The sequence below is a fragment of the Neodiprion virginianus genome, chromosome 2 (assembly GCF_021901495.1).
Source record: "Neodiprion virginianus isolate iyNeoVirg1 chromosome 2, iyNeoVirg1.1, whole genome shotgun sequence".
Lineage (NCBI taxonomy): Eukaryota > Metazoa > Arthropoda > Insecta > Hymenoptera > Diprionidae > Neodiprion > Neodiprion virginianus.
Genome location: NC_060878.1, coordinates 26,397,053 through 26,420,265, shown reverse-complemented (window position 1 = coordinate 26,420,265; position 23,213 = coordinate 26,397,053). Strand labels below are relative to the sequence as shown.

Below are 23,213 nucleotides of genomic sequence, written 5' to 3'. Positions count from 1 at the left end.
CGATTGCGCGCAGTCCCAATACTTCATCTCACTATTTCACTTTCAGTCCTAGATTTTCAGATTCTTCGAATGAATTTCAGAAAACAGTAAAATTGTTGAACGTCGTTAAACGTAAAATATTTTTTTCAAGGAAGATAATAATTGTCCGATATGATATTTGCCATTTCAAATCACTATCCTAACAGCCCCCAATGCTGTATAAATGTCGCAAAATGTTAATGCCATCACAATGCATAATCAGGTATTTATATTAGTATGTCTTTACTGAAAAGGCCAAAAATTATAATCAAATATACTTTCTACTGCTCCCGATCCCAGCAATTTCAAAATTGTCACACATACGAAGATCATGAAAATTTTTTAACCTAAACCAAATTATTTCGCTCAAACATTATCTGTGTGACTATATTATACGTTAATATTAACTATACGTAGAATAACTTTGTACATAGTATTGGAAATAATGGTTGCAATCGGGGCATCTCATATGCGTTAAAATTCTTGTGTTAAATCGAAATGAAGTTTAAAAGTTAATTATGTACATTTCAACACATAATGTTTATAACGATGTTAATATTGAATAGCGAATTTGAAAGAAATTTACAAATCTTAACAAGTAAATTAGGCTGTTATTCACTGATCTTTACAGAACGAAAACTTGTAGCTTCTGTAGTTATACGGATCCATCTAGTATGTTGATATTCAATTCAAATACCTCAGGTCAATCCATAATAAAATATTTCGAGCATACCCGCGAATCGCAGGTATAGATAAATAAGAGTTGAGTGTAACTCTTTTATCAGTGGAACAAAACATCGATTCGATTGCACCACTCTGGATCCATCACAAGTAGCGATGCTTATCGTAGAAACTGATAAACATTGAATTTGTATATGAGGCACTTCATTACATCACGATCAAAATTCTACGCCGATGTCTGAAATTGGGTTTATAATTTTTTGTATGAAAGTACGTGACGAAAAATTCAATCAATTTTTTTCACAATATCTTCACGCCAGCGTATCTCAAGTATGGTTTGAAAACTTGAAAAAAAATCACTCTAAAATCTGAAAATATTCAGAAAGATCTTATAAAATATAATAAAAGTTTTGATACCTACTAGAAAGAAGATGTAGGTTTCATAACTTCAAAAGATGAATAAGAAAAATGATTAAGGATAAAAAAATTATTATTATTGGATTGCATTTTTGACATAAGAATGAACATAAAAGTTCATTGTGATGTGGGCCGAAAAATATCTATGGAGAGAGATAATATAATGAGGTTTTATGTTCATTCTTGTGTCAAAAATGCAATCCAATAATAATTTTTTTTATTTAATTTTTCTTATTTATTATTTGAATTTATGAAATCTCCATTTTCTAATAGGTGTCAAAAGTTTGGTTATATTTTAGAAGACTTTTCTGATCATATCATACTTCAGATGTTGAGGGACGAAAAATTCTGAAAAAAATTGTGATTGCGTTTTCGTCGTGCACTTTCATACAAAAAATTATAAAGCCAATCTGAGACATCGGCGTAGATTCTTTATCGCGATGTCATGAAATAAAATGATCAAACAGGTACAGATTTTGAATTGAACTTCAAACCGTATACTTTACGCAGATGATTTATCTAGCCGGAAATCATTCAAAGTATACGACACAATGATCTATCTATAAAATAAACACGAAGGATTGATTTCTGTAAACACAGAATCTGTAAAGTATATTGTATATTTATGAAAATGAACATAAAAGGCTGTATTCTGAAAACACAGAACCTTCATACATACATCACAGTATTCGATTAATCTCGTACATGTCAAAAAATGAAATTGAATTAATGCAAATTTCCCTGCTTGCAGTGCCAATACATTAACGAATCATGTAGATCGATTTTTGGTCCAGCTATTTCCTCATTTTTGACTTACGGATATGATTTACTAGCATACAAAATATTTATAGGGTGGGGGTATATATTTATAGGAACCGGGGTGGGTTTGATAGTAAAAGTCATTTTATAACGCATATATCACTCTTTACCAACCCAATGTGTCGAAAGAAAAGTGCAAGTGCTAGCACGGAGTTTTCTGTTAACCAATATTCGTGCAATTCAGCTTAAACTGGGACTGAAACGATCAGCTGATTGTTCAGTGTGACGCCATGTTGCTCTCTTCACGCCCACACTTTGGCTCGCAATATTCATTGTCGACTTTATTTCCGGCATATTAATGTTTCATTGGCACTCTGCATCATGCTGCGCGCACCATTCGGGTGCCATGGCATCCGAATTAATACCTCGGATCGTCAGACGGTCCCTATGTCCGTGAAGTCGGGGTTCCACTTTGGCGGTCGACATGCGGATTGGATTACTCCAAAGTCGTTCCGCGACTGCAGCTGTGCGTGGCCAAAGTCTTGGGTCCAGAGATCCGCTATCGACGTATTCTCCCCACGATGCTACTTCGCCACCCAACACTTTGTCCTTTCGTTAGAAAAGAAAAAACATTGCAGTGGTAACGCCTTAATTACATATATTTAAAAATTAACCAGTGATGTGTCGAAGTGAAAATGTTGTCACTTGTCAGAAACAATATTCAATATCGTAAGTTGTTGAGGTTTTTCGAAAATAGGTACACCGTGATTAAAAACTAAAGACAATTGGTGAAGTCGTACGTCAAGTGCAGTTTAAGTGACCCGAAGGCTGCTCAAATCTGTTCATCAACAGTCTCGATCTGCATTTGGCCCATTCCGCAAAATTAATCACACCCTGGATTAAAATCCCCGAGCAAATTTGAGATTTTTTTTATCATATTCTATTTTGTTCTATCGTGTTTTCGACTCCTATTCTACAATAGTTTGTAGAATAGTAGGAAATTAGTAGAACCTTTGATCAAGGTTTCAACAAGGGGACCCCCTTGAAAATATAAATTCTATTTCTTTTCCTTCACTTCTTCTAAAAATTCAAACCGTAACTTAAAATTTCTCACGGCATCATCGCATTATCTTAATATATAATGAACGCACGCTAATTAATGAAATATACTGATAAAAATTATTATGCCATTGTAGTTATCAGTTTTTCTAGTGTCAGCCTGTATTGATACTATGTCACATCTAATAAGTATAGGTGCTTCAAATAGGTATACCTTATCTGAACATTGAAGCGAGATAAGGTTGTAATCAAGTTGTCTACATATTCACAGTATCTGCACTTACACTACTTACATAAATTTGAGACTGGTACTATGGTCAACTTGATGCTTTACACGTACACGAAACTGTATACTGAGAACGCCTTGAACAATGGCTAACTGTCTTCTCAAAAATCACAAACCAGTAATCACCTCGACAAAAAATACAAAAACACTTACCGTTTTGGGTATACGATTCTTGTATACGTCCCTCCATGTGTGGTATTTGGTATTACCCCAAAAGCCGTGGTCAAGGTACCAAGTGTTCTTTGTGCTGACGATGATCTGGTATCCAAGATTAAGGAGCTGGCGGGGTATCGGAGACGAAGATTCGACCCAGGTTTGAATAACATATCGGTTCTTGTCCAAATACTTTTCGATCACTTCTGGACTGGTGAGGTACGAGGACCAAAGAATCGTGCTTACGTTTCTACCACCTGCCTTGCCTCTCTCCTCGTTGACGACGTTAAGTAAGGACGCTTGGAATTCGGACCAAAGCTGCAGAAAATCGTCGACTTCTTGGCCTAAGCCTCGGCTCAACATCGCGTCTGTGATTTCTTTCGTCGAGTTCCAGCAGGGTATGAAAACCTGTGAAAAATCAGAAAGAAGGTGTCAATTCTGAGGCAACCTACTGCCATAGTCTTGATATTGAATGACGATGAGGCAGAGAGTGCACCTCGTCTCCTCCCATGTGGAAGATCTCACTGGGGCCCCAAAGGTCTATAATGTCCTTATAAATTTCTCGAAGGACATTGTAGAGGTTGGCGTTTGTAGGGTTGAGTTGGCCACAGGGTGGCTGAATGCAGAACTCTTGCCAAGGCTGTGAGCCTATGCAAACTCCCAGTCGACCGAGGCCAGCTTCTTCACCCCATTCCCATCCCGCTCCACTGTGTGCTGGCATGTCAAGCTCCGGGATCACCCTGACGCCTCTCGCCTTCCCGTACTTCAATATCAACTTCACGTCCTCGGTTGAGTAGATTTTTGCCTGACTGTAGGCACCGTATCTGGAAGTCAGTGTGGAAAAAACTGTACTCATGAACTCAAGTTCAACATAACTATTATCTATCGGTAATTTGGAATTTTGGATTTGAATGACACTTTCATTTGATTTTAAACCTTTGTGAAAACTGGGATTGATCAGTTAGTCTCAGTTTACTTGCCTCCTATTATTTTATCATGATAACACTACCAAGCTTCAGTTGAGGATCGTCGGGTGACTATTCAATAAGTAGCCGTTCACAGGAATTTCAAATAACTTCTAGTATAATTATGACTGATGACTCGTTTTTGTTTCATGATGGAGGTAACTAGCATTTAATACAATCACTCTCACCTGATATTGTCAACTAAAAAGAAACCAGAAAAACGAGTCTGTTTCATTTATGATGTGATTTTTTTTTCTGCAATCGTTTGGAAAAATATTTCCGAGAGATTTCGAGTATTCTGAATTGTGCTTCCAACTCTGTTGGATCGAAATCTAGACGATTGCTTGTGATGAATTTAGTGGAAATCGTTTTCAAAGTTTCACAAAGTAATAGCAAATTTTTCATCCTTTTGATTCAAATGTCCTGTCCTGGAATCATGCTCCCAAAAATTTTTAACAGGACAACAATCAAGTTCCCTCTCGATCTTATCACCTTACAACCAAACTGATCGAATGGCGCATCTCAAAGAATCTTAGTAGCTGAAAATTCAAATGGGCTCACTGCGTCATGGCAGGAACGCGTTTTATCTCGATAGGAAAGCTCTGGGAGTCGGTCACGTGCCAGTGTAAAACGTTCATTTTACAGGATGAAAGACCGTCGATAGTTCTGAGGATGTCCGGAACCGTCACAAAGTTCCGGGAAGTATCCAGCGATAGTCCTCTGTGCACGAACTCTGGGGCATCTTTTATGTTCGCCGAGGTGATGATAACCAGGCCTCGGATGCCTCCCTGCATTATAACTGGCGCTGTTAGCTGTAGCAATGTTTCTAACCCGTGTCTAAGACCGTATACAGTTTGAGCCGTGAGTCTGGCCTCGCCTTTGCTGCCTAATTAAAATTAATTGATATCATTCGTAAGTCGGTGAGTCGACCTTGAGAAGTTTTATACCATTTTATTCAAGATTTTCGAACGGATTGAATCGAAAAAAAACACTCCATTTTTACCAGTAATTCTTTTATCAATAAAAAACAGAAAAAAAAATATTTAATTATTTGACTATCAAGAGGTCGATTTTAGTATAATGGGATTAATGTACGCCTTTTCGGTTGTGCTTTCCCCATCTTTTTCTGATTTGCTTCTTCGTATTATAACGTATCTCGATCCTCTACTTTTGAGTGAACAAAACATTTCGAGATTTATTCGATCATTGAAATTTTTCACATACCTGAATCGTCGAAGCGCAAATCCAAGGAGTACGATTCATTGGTGAGCCAATCAAGAGTGAGGTCCGAAGAATTGACATTGAGAGTGACTGCGATCGAGGTGCCATTCTTAGCCAAGTATTCACTGTTGCAAAAGCTCTGAAGGTTGTGCGTAAAAATTCCGGTCACCTCGTCGACAAAGCTTTTCACTTCTTCTGGGATGGCTGACGTCACGAATTTGAATTGGGACGGATGGATTTCCGTGTACTGCACAAACATTGTACCAAATAAAGCAGATACCGTGAATCTGGAACTCTTCTCATCTTCGAACTTTCACAAACTTGATAGCAGATAAATTCATATTTTTGCTAACTTTTATTAAACATGTTTGTAGCAAAAAGATTAATTGAATGTTACTTGGTTTAATTACTCTTTTATTCGAACGAAAACTAATAGTAGAAAAGCTCGTTTCGATGTTCAACTAGTCTAACTGGAGAAAAAAAAGGAATTTCCTATCCGATTGGGTTGTCCTTCAACTTCGTTAGTATCGCATAACTTTTTTGTTCTTATTTCTGATAAAAGCTTCGCAATTATTGCACAAATAGATAAGTAAAATACCCGTTCCATGTGTATCAAAAGGATGAAATCGTTTGATTTATTTATTGTTTTTCACATAGGCTCAGAGTTTTATTGAAATTTATTGCAAATTCGCTAGTTTCCTCGATACTCAAGTCATAATCTATATCAATCGCAGATAATTGAAGACACTTGACGAAAGTTCCCTGCCAAATGACACAACTATGACAGAATATCACAAATAAATAATGGAAAAATATAGAGATTTCCAGCGTCAATAAATTTCAGAAGAATCACAGAAACTCCTCTGAATAAGGATTAATACCGCAATTAGGAATCCTGAAAATTCGATTATTACTCGCCATCGGAGGTCAAGGAATCTTCAATTCGGATTAATGACAGCCGATTTGGATTATCACAATGTTCTTCGGTTTCTAGCTTTACTTTTTTATTTAATATCTCACTTTATTCCCCAGGGTGGTAAGGCCTGTTGGAATTGGCCATAGGGCAGCAAAAGGATCGCAGACTAGTCGGCAGGCGGCCAAAGTTGAATGTTCCTCTAGGACTTCCAAGGATATTCCAATACGCGGAGGTTCCGCAAGCGGACGCAGAGTCCTGGAGCATTTATGATTCTGGCATTTGAACGACCGATAGAAGCTGAAAGTTTGCATTGCGTTAATCTTTATTGTGTAATTTATCTACCTACTAATTCGATTGATTCGGTCGTGTTGTACAGTAAAAGTACAAGTATATAACATGATCTGGAGTAGTTGGTCAGTACGAGAAATTTCTTGCTACTTGTTTTGCCCATTTTTGTGTCCGTTAACGTTGGAATAATTGAAAAAATTATAGGTTATGAAAACCTGTTCGACTCTGGTAGACTTCGCAAAGCATTTATTGTTAGTGAGACACTCCGTACGAACCATTCAAATATTTGCGATCAATTATAGTTATAAGAAATTAGGTCGTTGATTCAAAAATTCCGTTAGATCCGTCAAATAAGTAATTGATAAGTATTTCCTTTTTTTATAATTCATTGTTTATCACCAAAGATATAGCAGTTTGAAATTGACGCGCGACGTCACAATGTGCTTAGATATAGTCATACTACTATTCGACTGGTTATATCTTTGTGAATAAACATTGGATTGAAAAAAGAAAAAATTTGTGTCAATTATTTTTTTGAGGGACCTAATGAAATCTTTCATTCCACGACCTAATTATCAACATTCGTTTGCCATAAAAAAAAAAATTCACATCAAGGGTATATAATCGAAAAAAACGAACTGATTCAAATGCATATCATCGGTACTTACGTTTTCTGCAACCGTGCGTTCACCTCAATCAGTGAAACTGTCACCAACATCCAATAGAATAAGCACCTCATTTTGTCCTCACGTCCTCACAACACAGTAATTAAGAACGCTGCGTTATAAAGAAACCGAACAACAAAACAGCTGGAAGAAAATTTTGTGATGTTTAATATCGCCTCCTTTTTCGTCGTTTAATAATCTTGTTTTCTGTTCACAGAAAAACATCTCGTTTTCACTTAAATAATAAATAATTCTTGTCTAAGAAATCTAAACGAAGCTAAATCTAAATTAAAATTCTGAATTTTGTCAATGCGAAAACCTATCAAAACTTGGCATAGCTTCAATATTATCTAAAAATGTTCAAAGATCGATTAAATTTACCGTTTTAGCGTATAATGGCCGAGAACTAAAGATATGCAAGTGAAGTAAAATTGACTTGTACACCGTGTCGTTAACATTTCGTAAAGAAAAAATGTTCCACATTAACAGACATTGTTTCCGACACACTAAACCGATCCACTTGTATCAATAAATTCAACCCACTGCTGTTGACGTTTCACTCGATTACACAACTAAACACAGCAGGTGAAGGTTGACAGTACAATTCACTTCTCGACTTATACGCGTAATTTTCTTTTCGTTGTAGCAGACCGAAAACGCGATTTTACGCCCGCGACCGGATCATAAGATCCTGTTTTACACCTACGTAGGACGAAAAATATTGTTCGTAACACTTTACACCCTTGTTAGAAAAATAGGCAATTTCTACCAGCCTCTGCGACAATACGAGTGTGTAAATCGTCACTGGAGGAGAAATATATTCCGAGAGTGAACACTGAACAGACAAAGCAGTTCGGCCGTTGGTATGTTTATCGCCAAATGAGTCTGGGGATGCGTACAAATGATGTACGTACGTTCACATTTGACATCATTAAATCGATAAGACGCACACTTATCGCTAGAGCAGCACGCACGCGAGGAATACGTAAAGCTGTTTCTACTTTAAATTCAAACGGACAGATCTCGTATTTCAGTCCGGCATATTATCACGGAATTCGGATCGCGATCATCGACCGGCGATGTTCGCTCGCCGAGCACGACTGCACGCGAAGACCGTTTCACGTAGGGTAATCAACTTTTAAATACCGACTAAGTGTGCGTGTATGTCACACAGATAGATAGAATAACGTTGTTTCCTCGCCGGTGAGAGGCTTTGACTTCGAATGCAAGATAGTTAATGCGAAGTGATTTCACTCGCAACTTTGTGCGATACGAACTGACAATTATGCGGAAATATGATAACCGCAGCCTCGGATTGTCTGACTTTGCATTTCTCTTGTTTGTTACACTCGGGGCTCGATTTTGCCCGGTAAATGGAAAAAGATCGAAGTCAAGAGGAGAGTCATTATTTATAAAAATTTCTGAAACTATGTTTGAAACGTGTATGTCGACTTTAAAATCGTTCACAAGTATTTGCAACAAAGTGCATTCGGATGGCCCCTAATGTCGGTAAGAAAGTGTTTTTTTATCTCTCGCCCCTTAAATTGACTCGGAAAACTAAAAAATTATTTTAAAAGTGAAATCCGCACTTAATTTCAATATTAACCCGCGCCTCAAAGGCCCTTTAAAGGAGTTATAATTGGCTTATGGCTATAAATGATTAACAGGTATAGTTACAATTAGAGGTTTCGAATCATGTAATTCTCAATCTAATTATAACAATAGAGTTCAGAATATTTACTGAATTATATTCCAAACCGCAAAAGGATTTGCAATATTTCGTCAGAAGTTTGTCCAGATTCGAAGAAACTTGAATCAGTTTTTGATCAATTGAGATGGATAAAGAAGCTATTGCTATTCACGGAATTACATGGATTCAAATCATGGCAGTATTCCGACGGAGATGAATAGATAAAAATACAACGATTTGAGATATATTAAACTCGATTCCAGGTGAATTAAAATGTTCACAAAAAAATCGTCTATAAATGATTAAGGACGAAATTTACTATCGCAAATGGGATCGAATTTAAATTACATTAAAAATCGAACATAAAGAAATGAAAAAAAGTCAAATTTGTTGACGCACGTTCAAAACATTGAAATAATCCACCAGGACTAGTTTTCGCATCGTGTCATGAGTTTTCTTGTGAAATTCATTTTGGTGCACACCAAAACGAACTTTGGGTAATGTTGGGATATTCATTAGCTGCGAGCTGATTCACTCGCTAGCCTCGTATTTGTCCTGCACTCGAGTTAGTAGATCTCTACATTACCTAAGCTATCACCAACCTAAATTGAACGTGTCACTTTGGTTGCCTCTTCCGGGGGCGACAGATACTGTGACGATGGGTGTACACAGTGCGTAAAATTGAGTTGATTGAAAGTGCGCATGCGCCAAAGTCGTTTTACCGCACTGTTCGGAAATGCAACACCTTACGCACACTCCGCAGGCTTCGAAAATCGAACTTTCCAAGCAGTGCAGGGTTAGAAAATACACTGTTCATACATTAAAAACGGCGCTTACATTGCATCGTAAAATTCAGTGCAAGAGCAAAAAACGCGGCTCTGATATTCACTGTTAACTCCTTATTGCATAAATTATGAAGAAGATGGAATAAAAGTTTTACATTTACTCAAATAGTTTGATAGTTTACACTCACCATAGATGGAAAAAAATACATTCCGTTAGACGAAGAAATGTAAAATTAGTATTCAAAGTTGGTTTTGAAAAAAACACTATCCTTCAACATACTGAAAAAAAAGTTAAAACTTCAACGGCCAAATATGGCTTTGTATGCGGTAACGAGTTAAATTTATGGCGAAGTGTAATTGGGGTAAACGTGATCGCCAAACGTGATTGTATGAATAAACGCCTGGAGATAATAGGGGACCAATCGTTTACAGGTGAGTAATTTCACCTCATCCGTATCATCAAAAATCTTCGATATGGCGTTGTTCCGCGTATAATTACACATTGCGATTCGTGTACGATCATGGCGTGTGTCAGCCGTGTGAACTCGAACCGTTGAAACGTTTCTGATGCGTGCATTACGCTATGAATAGTTACTAGTCACGATACAAGTTCCGTTCTTTCAGCGTTAAAATATAAATATTTGCACGTTAATCAATTAGCATATTGATATAATAACAACCACGTGTATCGCAGTGTTGTAAATTGTTTGATCAGACAAATCATTAGCATTTACGACAAAGGCGATTCTGTAGGTTCGGTAGGGTTTCACCGAAATTCTGCACTCTTACCTACACCGAGAGAAAATTTTAGTTTCGGTTACCGCTCAGTCCTTAACTATTTTCATTTTTTACCACAATCGAAAAATATAATTCTAGGTACAAAATGAAAATTAGTTTTCTGGTTGTTACCAGAAAGTCTAGTATCCGTTACTGTTCTTTCTCATCACGATCACTGTTACTATATTTTCTTGTAACTGTTGCGAAAATTTAATGCTTGTCCAACGATAAATTGACGTTAGAGCCTTGTTTAACTAAAAAAGTAGAGTAAACCTCGGAAACTGATTTTGCGTTGCAATTACGAAAAAAGGATCGACAACAGCGCGAAATGGTTACGCGTATCTCGTTTTTCGTAATTCCAACAATATTAAAACAGGTTTTTAACGGTACCTGTTTTACTGAATTTTTCTAATTACTGTAACAAATGAAATTTTTCTCAGTGTGCATTTGTTCATCAATCTATCTCGGCTAGACGTAGCTACGAATAAGTGACGAATGGAAAGTTGTTGGAGAGGTCAAGTTGCACGATGATTTGCATAATATATATATAAGAACCGGTTTATTGTTCGCAGGAACAAAATTTTTCAATACTTCTTTGGTTACAACGGCGAAATGCAAATTTTTGCTGTCTAAACAATGAATTCTCGCAGAACATCGACAATTTTTATTTTTTTATTTTTTGTTGGTTCCAGAAAATATACGTGTGTGTGGATAAGAAATGAGAAAACGTATGAATCGTTTTATTATCGCTAGGGTTAAGATTACTCAAAAAAATTTCACTCTTATCACTTGAATATTCCGAATGTCTGTCTCAACAAAAGTGCGTCGATTCAATACACCAGCAATATTTTTTTAAAGCTTATTACAGAGCTGAGAAATTAAATTCGTCTCGAGAATGTCTGAATACGAAAGTAAACTGACCTTAAGTTGACTTAAGTCAAGACTTACTTAAGAGGTTACAAATGAATGTAATAACGTTTACAGGTATATCCTATCTCGAACGCTCTTGATTGCGGGTAGGCAAATGACGTTGACCTTCAGGATCAATGATGCAATGGTGCAAAGCAGAGTTGTACTGAAACTGGTTTCACCGGCTGCAGAAGCACCTGCATGCCTTTGCTCATAAGTAGAATTACAAAAGTTACGCATAGCCGGTTTATCAGCGTCTCGATGGCGTGGCGAAGGCATCGTGCAATTTGAAAGGTAACGAGTTAAGGCCACGGATAGGTTTAGGTGCGTGGTAAAATTGATACCCATTGGATAAGTATGACCCTGACCACCGATGCATGAATCGTCCTCGTTTCTCAGTGATTCGTAATAAATTCTGCACAAGGTGCTATCCGTTTCTAAAACAGTAGGTTCAACCGCCTTTTTGTATGACCTGAAATGAGTAAAAGGAGTTTGTAATCTAACTTGAATTAATCTGAAAGTAGTTTTGCAATCGCATGATATCGCGTGAAACAGTTGTGGGATTATTTGAGATCACCTGAAGTCATTAAATCGTCTTTACTTGTAACTATATGGGCTAACGGAATATTTCTCACGATCCATGGATCGCCTAATGGTCACATCCGATCGTCGAGCAAATGAAATTGTCAACGTAGGTCTAGCATTGGCAATAATAACTTGGGAACCATGCTGGCCCGTTTGTTACACCAACGTCGACTCAACATTGGACCGATGTTCCCACATCGCTGAGAACCAAATATCGAACTTCTGATCAAAAATGAATTCGTAAATGAATTTGAAATTGAAGTTGGCTATTAAAGATGTAACACGATTCTTCGTCCTCGTCTAGTCAAGCTTGAAAACCCTTCGCAATTTTTGAAATTATTGAGACAAAAATCGGGTTATCGTGTACTTAGAACTTTATTATTATTCTCCGTTTCTCTATGAATCCAACCCCATGTTCGTTATCATCGATTTTACTACCAATTGAAGAATAAAAGTTTAACCAAGGTCGACTGGATGTTTCATCGAACGTTTGGCCAACGATGGCCTAATAATCGGGTATCTAACATTCGTCAACATTTGCAGAAGAAGGGATTAATTTTTTTTTATAAATGGAGTTTGAGTTTAACAATAACCTGTTGATCAACTTGAAAACAAACTAACAACCGAACCTGGAACCTTAAGAGTCAAAACAACCAACTAATTTTCATCGAGAAGGTTTATTTATACACCTTTATATGTAATCGTTTCGTAACGGACAAGCTGAAGTAGAAGGCTTGAGTTTTTGAGTTTCTCAAAAAAAACAAAATCACAAGATGACTAAATCTGTATATTTGCAATTCTTTTTCATATACACATAGGATCGTTATACTGGTTCCTTTCAACTTACCGTTCACCGTATTGAAGAATGCGTTGAGATTTTTTAAAGCCGTCATGACCGTGAAAACGTCGCTGATATCTATACCAAGGACTCGTTTATATTATAGGATCGGGTCATCTCGTGGTTCATCGTGACAACACATAGCATGTTAAACCGAATATAAAACTGAAGTCATTTTGCTGTACGGGGTAAATTTACGTATATGTTTTATATCTGTGTATACGCAGTATATATATATGGTATATACACCTATTATAATTATTTACAATGTCATACATATTCTTGATTTTCGTCATAGAGCGTTTGTAATGAATTCATATTAAAAACTTCACGTTCCTATACATATATAACCGTATCACTTGACCAATATTTCGATGCACACGTCAAAGTCTATGCAATAATTCCAGTTGGTATAAATCCGTGGTTGAAGATTTTTGCTGCTATTGTTTAGGTTCAAAAAGAATAAGATCGAGAATTTATATAATCGGGTTTCAAAGGGTGCGATTAAAGTTATTCGTGCTGCGCTTGGTCAAACAATATCCGATCTAAAATAACAAAAAATTTAAACTTGAAAATATAAATTCAAAGTGTAGCCAACTTCGCAGGGATCACATTATTAAACACCACGTTTTTTGAACCTCTCAAGGGAATCAAATGTTGAATTTCGATAGATGGTAGCTAGTTTCATTCTCCTATAAATAAGTTGTACATACGCAATGAAAATCTGATTTTTCATCAATTCAACAGTTATTCCAAAAAGTTACGGTGAGCAAAATCGGATGAATTAAGTTGTAAGGATATTTGATGTTGGAAAGATTTAAAAATACTGCGACCTGTTTAGTGCAAGTATTTTAAATGTTTTTTTTTTTTCACTTTGAAGGTAAGTTATTTTGACCAAAGTTACCTCACACAACTTCGACTGCGTCTTTAAAATTTTCGTTCTGACATATTTCCACCCTAAAGACCGCACTTCGTGTCTAATTATTCTTCTTGTTGCTGAGAGTAACGTCGAGAGGTTCGTCAATTGGCTGAGTAACGGGGCCGACGTTTTGGGATTGATTCACCGCAGAGAGGTGGTGGTGATATAGCGCTGGATGGGGATGAGGCTGGGGATGAGACCCTTTCACTGTCAAGTCCATCTCGGCTTCCTGAGGTCTTTCGGCGATCCCCGCGCCGCTTGAAACAGGGCTGACGGATCTTCTCGGCGGCGAATTGCAGCCGCATCTCATCCTTTCCGGCGATTTGTCGCAGGCGACTGGATAACTGTGAGAAAAAAGAAGAAGAAGGAACGATTGAGGAGGATAATAGTACATTATGTAACAAGGGAATAAAGTCGAGCTTTATTCCCGTGTTACATATACAGAACTTTATTTCCAGCTCAACTCTGGCCCCAATATTTAGTTGAAAATTCGGACTTTTAAATTGGCCTCATATTTCCCGCAAATGCGTTTTTGGGAAAAATATGCCACTTTCGTCCCGCTTTTGAGGTAAAAAAAAGATAACTTTATCGTTGAGTCGGGAATAAATATGCTTACGTTTTCTTTAACAATTCAGTCGGTTCAAGTGAAGAATTCATTCTCAGTCAACTAGAAGATGTCTCTAGCCAAAGAGTGGACGTTTTTTAATCGAGAAAATCGATTCGACGAATGGACTGATGAAAACATCGGTAACTCAAAGATAGCGATAGCGATTTTCCAAGAATCGTGAAATCGTTGCAAAAATTTCCAAAAATTTAGGAAGCTTATGTTGAAGTCATGAAAATTAAAAAATACCACGTGTATTTTAATAGCATGATGAGGTTTTTTTTTAACACCAATTTATTCTAATGAAAATTTAGTCTTGAAGACTGATGATCGACTGCCAGAGAAAAACTTTCGACTCTCACCCGTGCGGTGAAAGAACTCGGTAATCTTTGCAGATCGAGAGCGAGTTGCTCCCTTCGATCCCCTTTTCATTTGACTGGGGCATCTGCCCTGGAGGAACTGACGGCGGCGGGGGCGAGGCGTCGGGATGCTCGACGCCGGTCTGCGGTGGTCGAAGTAAAAGCGGTCCAGCGCTACCCAGCCCAAGGCAACGCATTCGCCAGGCGTCTTGAAGCAGTTGGAGTCGAGCCTGCTTCCGCCATTTCGCTCGTCTGTTTTGGAACCAGACCTGAATGGATGAATAATTGCAATTAAAGTCCGATTTTCGTGTTTACACTGGTGCGAAAGAAGCGTGCTTGTGTTTTACAAGCATACCCTGGGGAAAATAATTTCTATGTCAGACTAAGAAATATTGCGAGTCGTAGAAAAACGTGGAATATAACAGAAAATCGTAGAAATGCGTAAAAGATTGAATATAATGGTGAAAAATCGCAGTATTTTTCGTAAGAAAGTACAAATTTCTATGAAAAATTATCAAAATCTATGACTTTCAACGAAAAATCATGAAAATTACATGTTGGAAGTTGACTTAAATTTTTTTTTTTTTTCGTAGTATCGCGGTGGAAACTACTAGGATTACCGCAAAATTATTAATATCTACGACTTTTTATAAAAGATAATTCCAATTTTGGACCCCCCAAACATTGTGTAGAACCGCAATAAATTCCGTAGAAAAGAACAAATATCTACGAAAAATGATGAAAATCTAGAGTTTTTTATGCAAAAAAATTACAGTTTCGGACCCAAACCACCGCTAGATGTTGCATCTCTCTCACAAGGAAAACTTATGATGCAGACAAGTTAAGTACCCAGCAAAATTTGGTTCCGTTCTTCTCATTTTCTGAGTAAAATCTAGACGGATTTAGAGAATCTGTCGTTTATTTTTTAACTCATCTTGTCTCAATTAGGTGAATCTTATGAAAAAAACTATAATGTTTATAATACAAAATTTTGACAAAATAGAATTTATCTTCCGTCGGACTCCTACGATACATTACGCAAAAGTACGACAATCCATGAAAAATTCTACGACTAAACTACGAAATTGTTCCAAACTTGCATGATATTAACCTGACTACGGCCATATAAGGCACGCCTAATTTCAACCTGATCAGGGCCTGCTGGGACACCAAGCTGGCCTGATCAAATTTCTACTCTGATCATAGCGATATGATTTTAATTTACTACTTTGCAAGGTTTCCAGACAGTTGGCTCCCCTCTTTTGCACATTCTCGAGAACCATTCAGTTGAATTATTTTGCGCGCTTGGTATATGGTAGATAATAACAAGCACAAGGTTAACCGAAACCAAATTTCTTGAATGGATATCTGTGTTCTTTAAGAGAGAGGAATCCGATGAAACGTATAGTCTGATGCGAATGATTTTCAAGTCATAGGACTAACGATAAGTATACTGACACTCTAATAAACAAAGACGAGCGAAACATAGATGTAAGATTTTGAAAATCGTTTTACCTGAACACGTGCTTCGGATAAAGCAATCCTGAGGGCTACTTCCTCCCGAAGAAATACGTCCGGGTAGTGAGTTTTCTGGAAAAGCGACTCCAGCTCCTGAAGTTGCTGGGGGGTGAATGTCGTACGGTTCCGTCTCTGCGTGTGAAAGGAAAAAAGGAATGAATTCTGATTTCCAAACGTGGTGAGAGATGAGTTTGATGAAAGTTTACATGCGCTGTAATTTTCGATTGAAAAACGTTATCTTTGAGATAAAATTAGTCACCACTACACATATATTTTTTCAAATTGGTCATGTGGCACAGTATTGAGACTCATGTGCTTTTTAGATTATCATGTCCGTCTTTACGCTGTTTCTATGAGTATACCTAACCATTTTTTTCGAAAGTTTTCTCTGTGGCGCGGTAGATTTTACCAAATTGATGGAGAACTGCAAATTTTTGACATGAGCAGGGACTAAAACTGCAGTCTAAGTCTTTCAAGTTTTTAATATTTAAAGCAATTGTTGTGACACGCAAACCATACAAAACTTGAGGTTGTTTCTTATTTTTGTAGTATGTCATTCAAATAGTATGAGATTCCTCGAGCATAATATTGAGAAAATATGAAGTCAAAAATCGGTGCTATTTTCGCAATAATTTTTTATAAAAATATTTTTTTCAGAGTAATCTTGAAATGCCGATTAACTGGTGCAGTTTATTTTGCGAGTTCGATTATACTATTTCTTAATTTTTAATTTTTATAAGCTTCGTAATTGCTAGTTGATTTGTTGGCTAAGGGGTGATTCAAAATTGAAAATGCGGGGACCGGAGAGAAATTGTCGAAAGTATATGATTTTTTTACGTCGAAGTTGTATTTTAGAAAACTTCTCTTACTTCGAATTTTTGCAGAAATGATTTTTCGCTGGATACTTTTTGATTAGCAACAAAGTTTACACTGGAGTCGAGAGCTGAAAATCCATTAATCCTTTTAACTGGCACAATCAAGATTAGTCATGCAGAAAAGTCCAAATTAGGCTTTATTTACTGATTGTGAATTACAGAGAATGGCAAGAATCATTTTACCATGATCTTTTGAATCAGTGAAAAGTTTATCGTGTCCCAAATTCACAGTTACAACCAGTTTCCTCGAGTTATATGCTTCATATCGCGAATCTCCGTTTTGTAAACATTGTAAACTTTATATAGAAGAATCAGTCGCCTCAGTTTTGACGCATATTAAACACAATAGATTGGGAGACTAGTCGAATCTATTTCCATACCGATAAGTGGCTAGTGGTTACGTTGGATTGACAGATGTTGTTACAGTCTCAGTTTCCAGAATCGAGTAGGCAATTATGATTAAAGTATATGTATATAGGTCATAGTGTTTAGAGAAATACATTTTAATCCACGAAAATATTCAGAACCTTTCCACATGGACTCAACTGGATCTATAGTATTTTGAATTTACAGGAACGGAATGAGTTAAAAATCGATATAAGCGCTAATACTTTTTATGGATTCACATGAATTCAAATCGTTACGGTGTATCCAAAAAGGATCGAATGGATTGAAATTGAATTATTCAGAATTTGTGAAAAAAGAAAGCTTGTAAGGGTGGGCAGAGTCGAAGTTGTATATTACAGACTGGATGGAATTGAATTTGCGTAATAATATGATCATAACAAAAAATTAGAGGAAACAAAACCCGTAGACACACATTTGAAACGATAAGTCGATGAATTCGGATTGATTTCCGTGTCACGCGAAACAGATTTCCGGTATAATTCGAATTGGTTGGCATGAAATCGATCCTGCCTTGATACGGTTTTTTTCACACGGGAGTCAATCGTTATTCTAAAGCAAAATAATCGAGCGCTTTGAAATAACTTAGGAGCAATTCACACTGACCTGTCGGCGACGGCCGAACATATATTCGGTTAGAAGGTCCGCCTGTGGTCCCAGAGGTGAAAGATAAGGACCCGCCATGGCTGCCCGAGGGATAAAATTGTCCGTGACCTGGCCTGGCGTCCGAAGACGATGAAAGTTTGTTTTTCCCGCCCTTGATGAGACGGACGGAACGTGGCGAACGACTTGTCGTATGGTGAACGAAGCTGACTGAAGACTGTGAGCGGAACCTCCGAGTCGCGGTGAAACCGAGGGTTGGAAACCCTCTGCGAATAATCGGGGGTGGTCGGGGGTTGCTGAGAAACAGGAGCTTCTATTGGCCGAGCTTTCGATGGGCGGAGCTTCGATAGCTGTGGGAAACACCCTCTGCTCGACGGATAATAAAAAATCCACCGCACACCGCACCGAATAAATAGATTTCCCGGATTTACTGACAAAATGATTGGCGGTCACACGCGTTTTATCCGTCCACTGTTTGTTGCTACTTGGTTACTGTATATGTTGGACGGAGGGTGTTTTGTGACATTTTTTGGGTGAAACGTATCCTCGGAAATTTTTATTCGCTCAAAAACATCCGAGGTTAAAGTTAGTAAAGTTATCGTAACGAAATATTGGGGAAGAAATTGATATTTTTTTAATTTTACAACGATTTTGACGGTACTAAGATTTTGAAATGTACGTGGGTTTTGTTTTATTGCTGTTTACTGAATTTTTAGACAGTTCCAAAATCGCGATATAACGGTTTTTTCTCGGCATGAATTTCTCGTTACTTACTTCAATGTGATAAAAAAATGTAAGTGTTTCGGTTGACTTATTTTTTTTCCAAATCTTGGTTCTCATCCATGGTAAATGTAATGAATAATAAATTTTCTTGGGAACTTGGACAGAATTGATCAGATTCAACTTATCAAAATTTGCAACGTTTCGTTGGTTTCATTTATTTTCCAACTTCATCAGGCAAGCTGTAACAGATGTACATAAACTTTAAAATTAAGTTGCATAAAACAATAGACATGATACATGTAAGTTACAAATTCAGAAATAATAAACTAAACAAAATTACAAAATATTTACTTTTGAGGTTAAATCATCGTTAAAATCCTCTGGTCCATAACATCAAGTCAAAAATATGTTTAAATAAGACTAGACAGATATAGACATTTTTTTTTTTTATAATAAAATTATAACTTCGTTGTGCCAATAAATCAATTTGAATAAAATAAAATGGACAAATATAATGATGGACAAATACACATGTCAAACGTAGTGACTCTTAAATCACAGACTGTACTACTCTCACACAGTGTGATAGTACGTGTGGAGGTCGCATTATCTGTATTGTCAACATGACTCTGTTGTCCATGACTAGTACTGTTCATATTGTGCGCGAAAGTTCAACCTCTAAGTAAAATAAAAATAATTACTATGACTTCACTAAATCTTTAACATCATTTATCAGGTCACTGTAAATTGTACTGAGATTTTGCGTGTCGGATCTAAAATTGACACAATTCATCGCCTTAATAAAAATCATTTCACTTAGGTTTCTCTTCATGTAATTTTTCTCCAGATCTAAAATCTCCACGTCATCGAACTGAAAGTTATGACCATCTTCAACAAAGTGATGTTCCGCTAATGCTGTTTTGTTGTTTTTTATGGACTTCTCAGGTCTGCAGTCAAGTTTGTGTTGTCTCACTCTGGCTTTTAATTTTTGCCTGGTCTGTCCAACGTACCATTTCCCACACGAGCACGGAATCCTGTATACCAGGCCAGATCTATCTTCTTTCTCCACTCTGTCTTTTAGCCGGGAAAATAGATCCTTAACCTTGAATACATTATAGAATACCAACTTGCAGTTGGTGTGCCTGAATAAAGATCCCAGTCTTGGTGACAAGCCTTTTATGTAGGGAAATCGGCTAATCGACCAATTCCTGTTGACATTGTTGCTCCTGATGTTGTTTCTAATCCTCTCGGACACAATTTTCTCACACTTGCTGATGACCTTGTTTGGATAATTGTTAGATGACAGTAATCTTCTAACCATGCGAATACTTTCCTTGGTCTTGTTCACATGACTCAAGCGCATGGCTCTGTTCAAAAACCCTTTTGCAACCCCCAATTTCTGGCTCAATGGATGATTGGAATTAAAATTCAAAATTCTTCCTGAGCTGTACGGTTTCTTGAACCAAGAAGTTATAAGATCACCATCTTCTGATCTTTCTATTAGTATGTCCAAAAAAGGCAACTTCCCGTTATTCTCAACTTCCAAGGTAAACTGGATGTCCTTGTCAACACTATTAAACACATCTAAGATGCTGTCTACTTTATCCTTTGGAACCACTGCGAAGAGATCATCAACATACGACTTAATAATCGGAATTTCAAAGTCAAGGTGAGTCAACGCCATTGAAACAACATAATCTACTGCAATGATGGCAATTGAAGGACTTGCTGGACTCCCCATAGCACATCCTTCCTTCTGAAGGTAAAAATTGCCATCAAACACGAAATATCCCGAGTCGTAACAAAAATCAATAAGCTCCAGTAGAGTAGTCTGGTCCAATTGCACAAATTTCTGGATTTCATCCCACCGCTCAATGATGATTTTCCTTATTAAACTGTTATGAACATTGGTAAAAAGAGATACTACGTCCAGTGATATTAAAACATGGTCTTCGTTTACCTTTTTCAGTTTGATTTGGTCTAAAAAATGAAATGAATCTGTCACATTGTATTTTAGACTCATTACGAACGGTAGCAGACTCTTATGAACAAAATTGGCGATCTCATAACCTGGTGATCACAACACAAACTTGACTGCAGACCTGAGAAGTCCATAAAAAACAACAAAACAGCATTAGCGGAACATCACTTTGTTGAAGATGGTCATAACTTTCAGTTCGATGACGTGGAGATTTTAGATCTGGAGAAAAATTACATGAAGAGAAACCTAAGTGAAATGATTTTTATTAAGGCGATGAATTGTGTCAATTTTAGATCCGACACGCAAAATCTCAGTACAATTTACAGTGACCTGATAAATGATGTTAAAGATTTAGTGAAGTCATAGTAATTATTTTTATTTTACTTAGAGGTTGAACTTTCGCGCACAATATGAACAGTACTAGTCATGGACAACAGAGTCATGTTGACAATACAGATAATGCGACCTCCACACGTACTATCACACTGTGTGAGAGTAGTACAGTCTGTGATTTAAGAGTCACTACGTTTGACATGTGTATTTGTCCATCATTATATTTGTCCATTTTATTTTATTCAAATTGATTTATTGGCACAACGAAGTTATAATTTTATTATAAAAAAAAAAAATGTCTATATCTGTCTAGTCTTATTTAAACATATTTTTGACTTGATGTTATGGACCAGAGGATTTTAACGATGATTTAACCTCAAAAGTAAATATTTTGTAATTTTGTTTAGTTTATTATTTCTGAATTTGTAACTTACATGTATCATGTCTATTGTTTTATGCAACTTAATTTTAAAGTTTATGTACATCTGTTACAGCTTGCCTGATGAAGTTGGAAAATAAATGAAACCAACGAAACGTTGCAAATTTTGATAAGTTGAATCTGATCAATTCTGTCCAAGTTCCCAAGAAAATTTATTATTCATCTTATTTTTTTTCTTCATATTTTTTTGCAATCACTTTTCGATTGTGATTTTTTTTCTGTTTTATATCTATTAAACGTAAATGTTATTTGTAAGTTTTTATTACCTCAAAGTGAGGTTATTTATTTCCCCTGTATTACTTCAGATTTCACAAGACATGACTGACACCCGATTTTAATTGTCAAACTCGGCAAAGGTAACCGATACGCAAAGTACGCTTTCCTTTCTTTCTACCTTAGCCTGGGCTTATTTTACAACGAACAATAGTTTCTTGGCCTCGATAATTTGGAAGTGAATATTTTCTTTGGAAATGAAGGTCAGTAACGACAGACAAGAAATTGTTTACGTTTCGGCCCGAGTGAGAGCCTTCCTCAGAACGATTATATATTTACAGAACCATCTGTCACGAGAAAAGAATAATAAGTAACAGGATTGAATTGCTTAAAATTAATCTTGTACAGACAATTATGAGATTAACAAAAGCAACTTGTGCCGATATAATTGGAAGGAAATTACCTGGTGATAACGTAGGATATTTCAAATTTAACGAACAACGCGAAGAAAATAATAATTAAAACCAAAGTAGGCTAAAAAACCAATGTTAATTTTAAAAAAAGAGCGATACGAAACTCCCATGCATTCGTATTGGTTTACAAATTAATTTAAACACACAACCGAAATTTTCGACACAGATCGATTTTTGAACTTGTAGATCCTCCAGCGTGCAAACGGAAAGAGAACGAAATCAGTAAGTGGTAAGAAGTATAGACTATGAGACAACGGGTCAAATAGATACGAAAATGTGATAAGAAGATAAGGTCAAGAGCAAGCTCAGTCGATAATTAGAAGTTACGGTTGATGTATCACAGGCGTGTAAATAGTGCTGAGATGTTCGGTTTATTGTTTAGTTATTGTTTCGGTTTCTCGTTCTAGCAAGGTTTTAACAAAGAATTGAAATTTCTTTTTCAACTAGTTGGTATTCCGTTGAATTGAAGCAAATCGGTTCAATAAGAATTCGAAACAATTAAGGCCCAAACAGAGGAAAAACCTAATTTCAAAAAATCACGATGTGCATTAAATGCAGTGCTTGTGGTAGTTCCAACCCTGATTTTCGAACAAAAAATATGTGAACCGTCAACCATATCATAGTTTCGAATCACGAACCAATTGTGAAAGTAGAATTTTTCCCGCCAACTCGATCACCGATGGAAAAAAAACTTCTCGTCCATAGCTACCAAGGATAAACAATTGTGGAAAACTAGAAGAAAAAAAAATCCGTAAA

The 23,213-nt window shown here is 36.7% G+C and overlaps 2 protein-coding genes across 3 annotated transcripts; both read right to left on the bottom strand.

Moving 5' to 3' along the window:
* Window positions 1-1,720: 1,720 nt before the first annotated feature.
* Window positions 1,721-8,535, bottom strand: LOC124299324 (chitooligosaccharidolytic beta-N-acetylglucosaminidase). Of its 2 annotated transcripts, none has more exons than XM_046752470.1 (8): window positions 7,810-8,535; window positions 7,432-7,540; window positions 6,580-6,772; window positions 5,563-5,806; window positions 4,900-5,224; window positions 3,870-4,197; window positions 3,374-3,781; window positions 1,721-2,484 (listed from the first exon to the last, which is right to left on the bottom strand). In XM_046752470.1, the coding sequence occupies exons 2-8, from the start codon at window positions 7,500-7,502 to the stop codon at window positions 2,239-2,241; spliced, it is 1,815 nt and encodes a 604-aa protein (XP_046608426.1). In that variant the 5' UTR covers window positions 7,503-7,540; window positions 7,810-8,535; the 3' UTR covers window positions 1,721-2,238. The 2 variants fall into 2 exon arrangements, with proteins under 2 accessions (XP_046608426.1, XP_046608425.1); XM_046752469.1 differs by having other exon boundaries at window positions 7,432-7,572; window positions 7,810-8,534.
* Window positions 8,536-12,881: 4,346 nt separating this feature from the next.
* On the bottom strand, window positions 12,882-18,560 carry LOC124299332 (homeobox protein aristaless-like 3). Its single transcript, XM_046752494.1, has 4 exons — window positions 18,299-18,560; window positions 16,410-16,544; window positions 14,898-15,163; window positions 12,882-14,275 (listed from the first exon to the last, which is right to left on the bottom strand). Exons 1-4 carry the CDS (start codon window positions 18,374-18,376, stop codon window positions 13,990-13,992), a joined length of 765 nt encoding a protein of 254 aa, XP_046608450.1. The 5' UTR covers window positions 18,377-18,560; the 3' UTR covers window positions 12,882-13,989.
* Window positions 18,561-23,213: the final 4,653 nt, after the last annotated feature.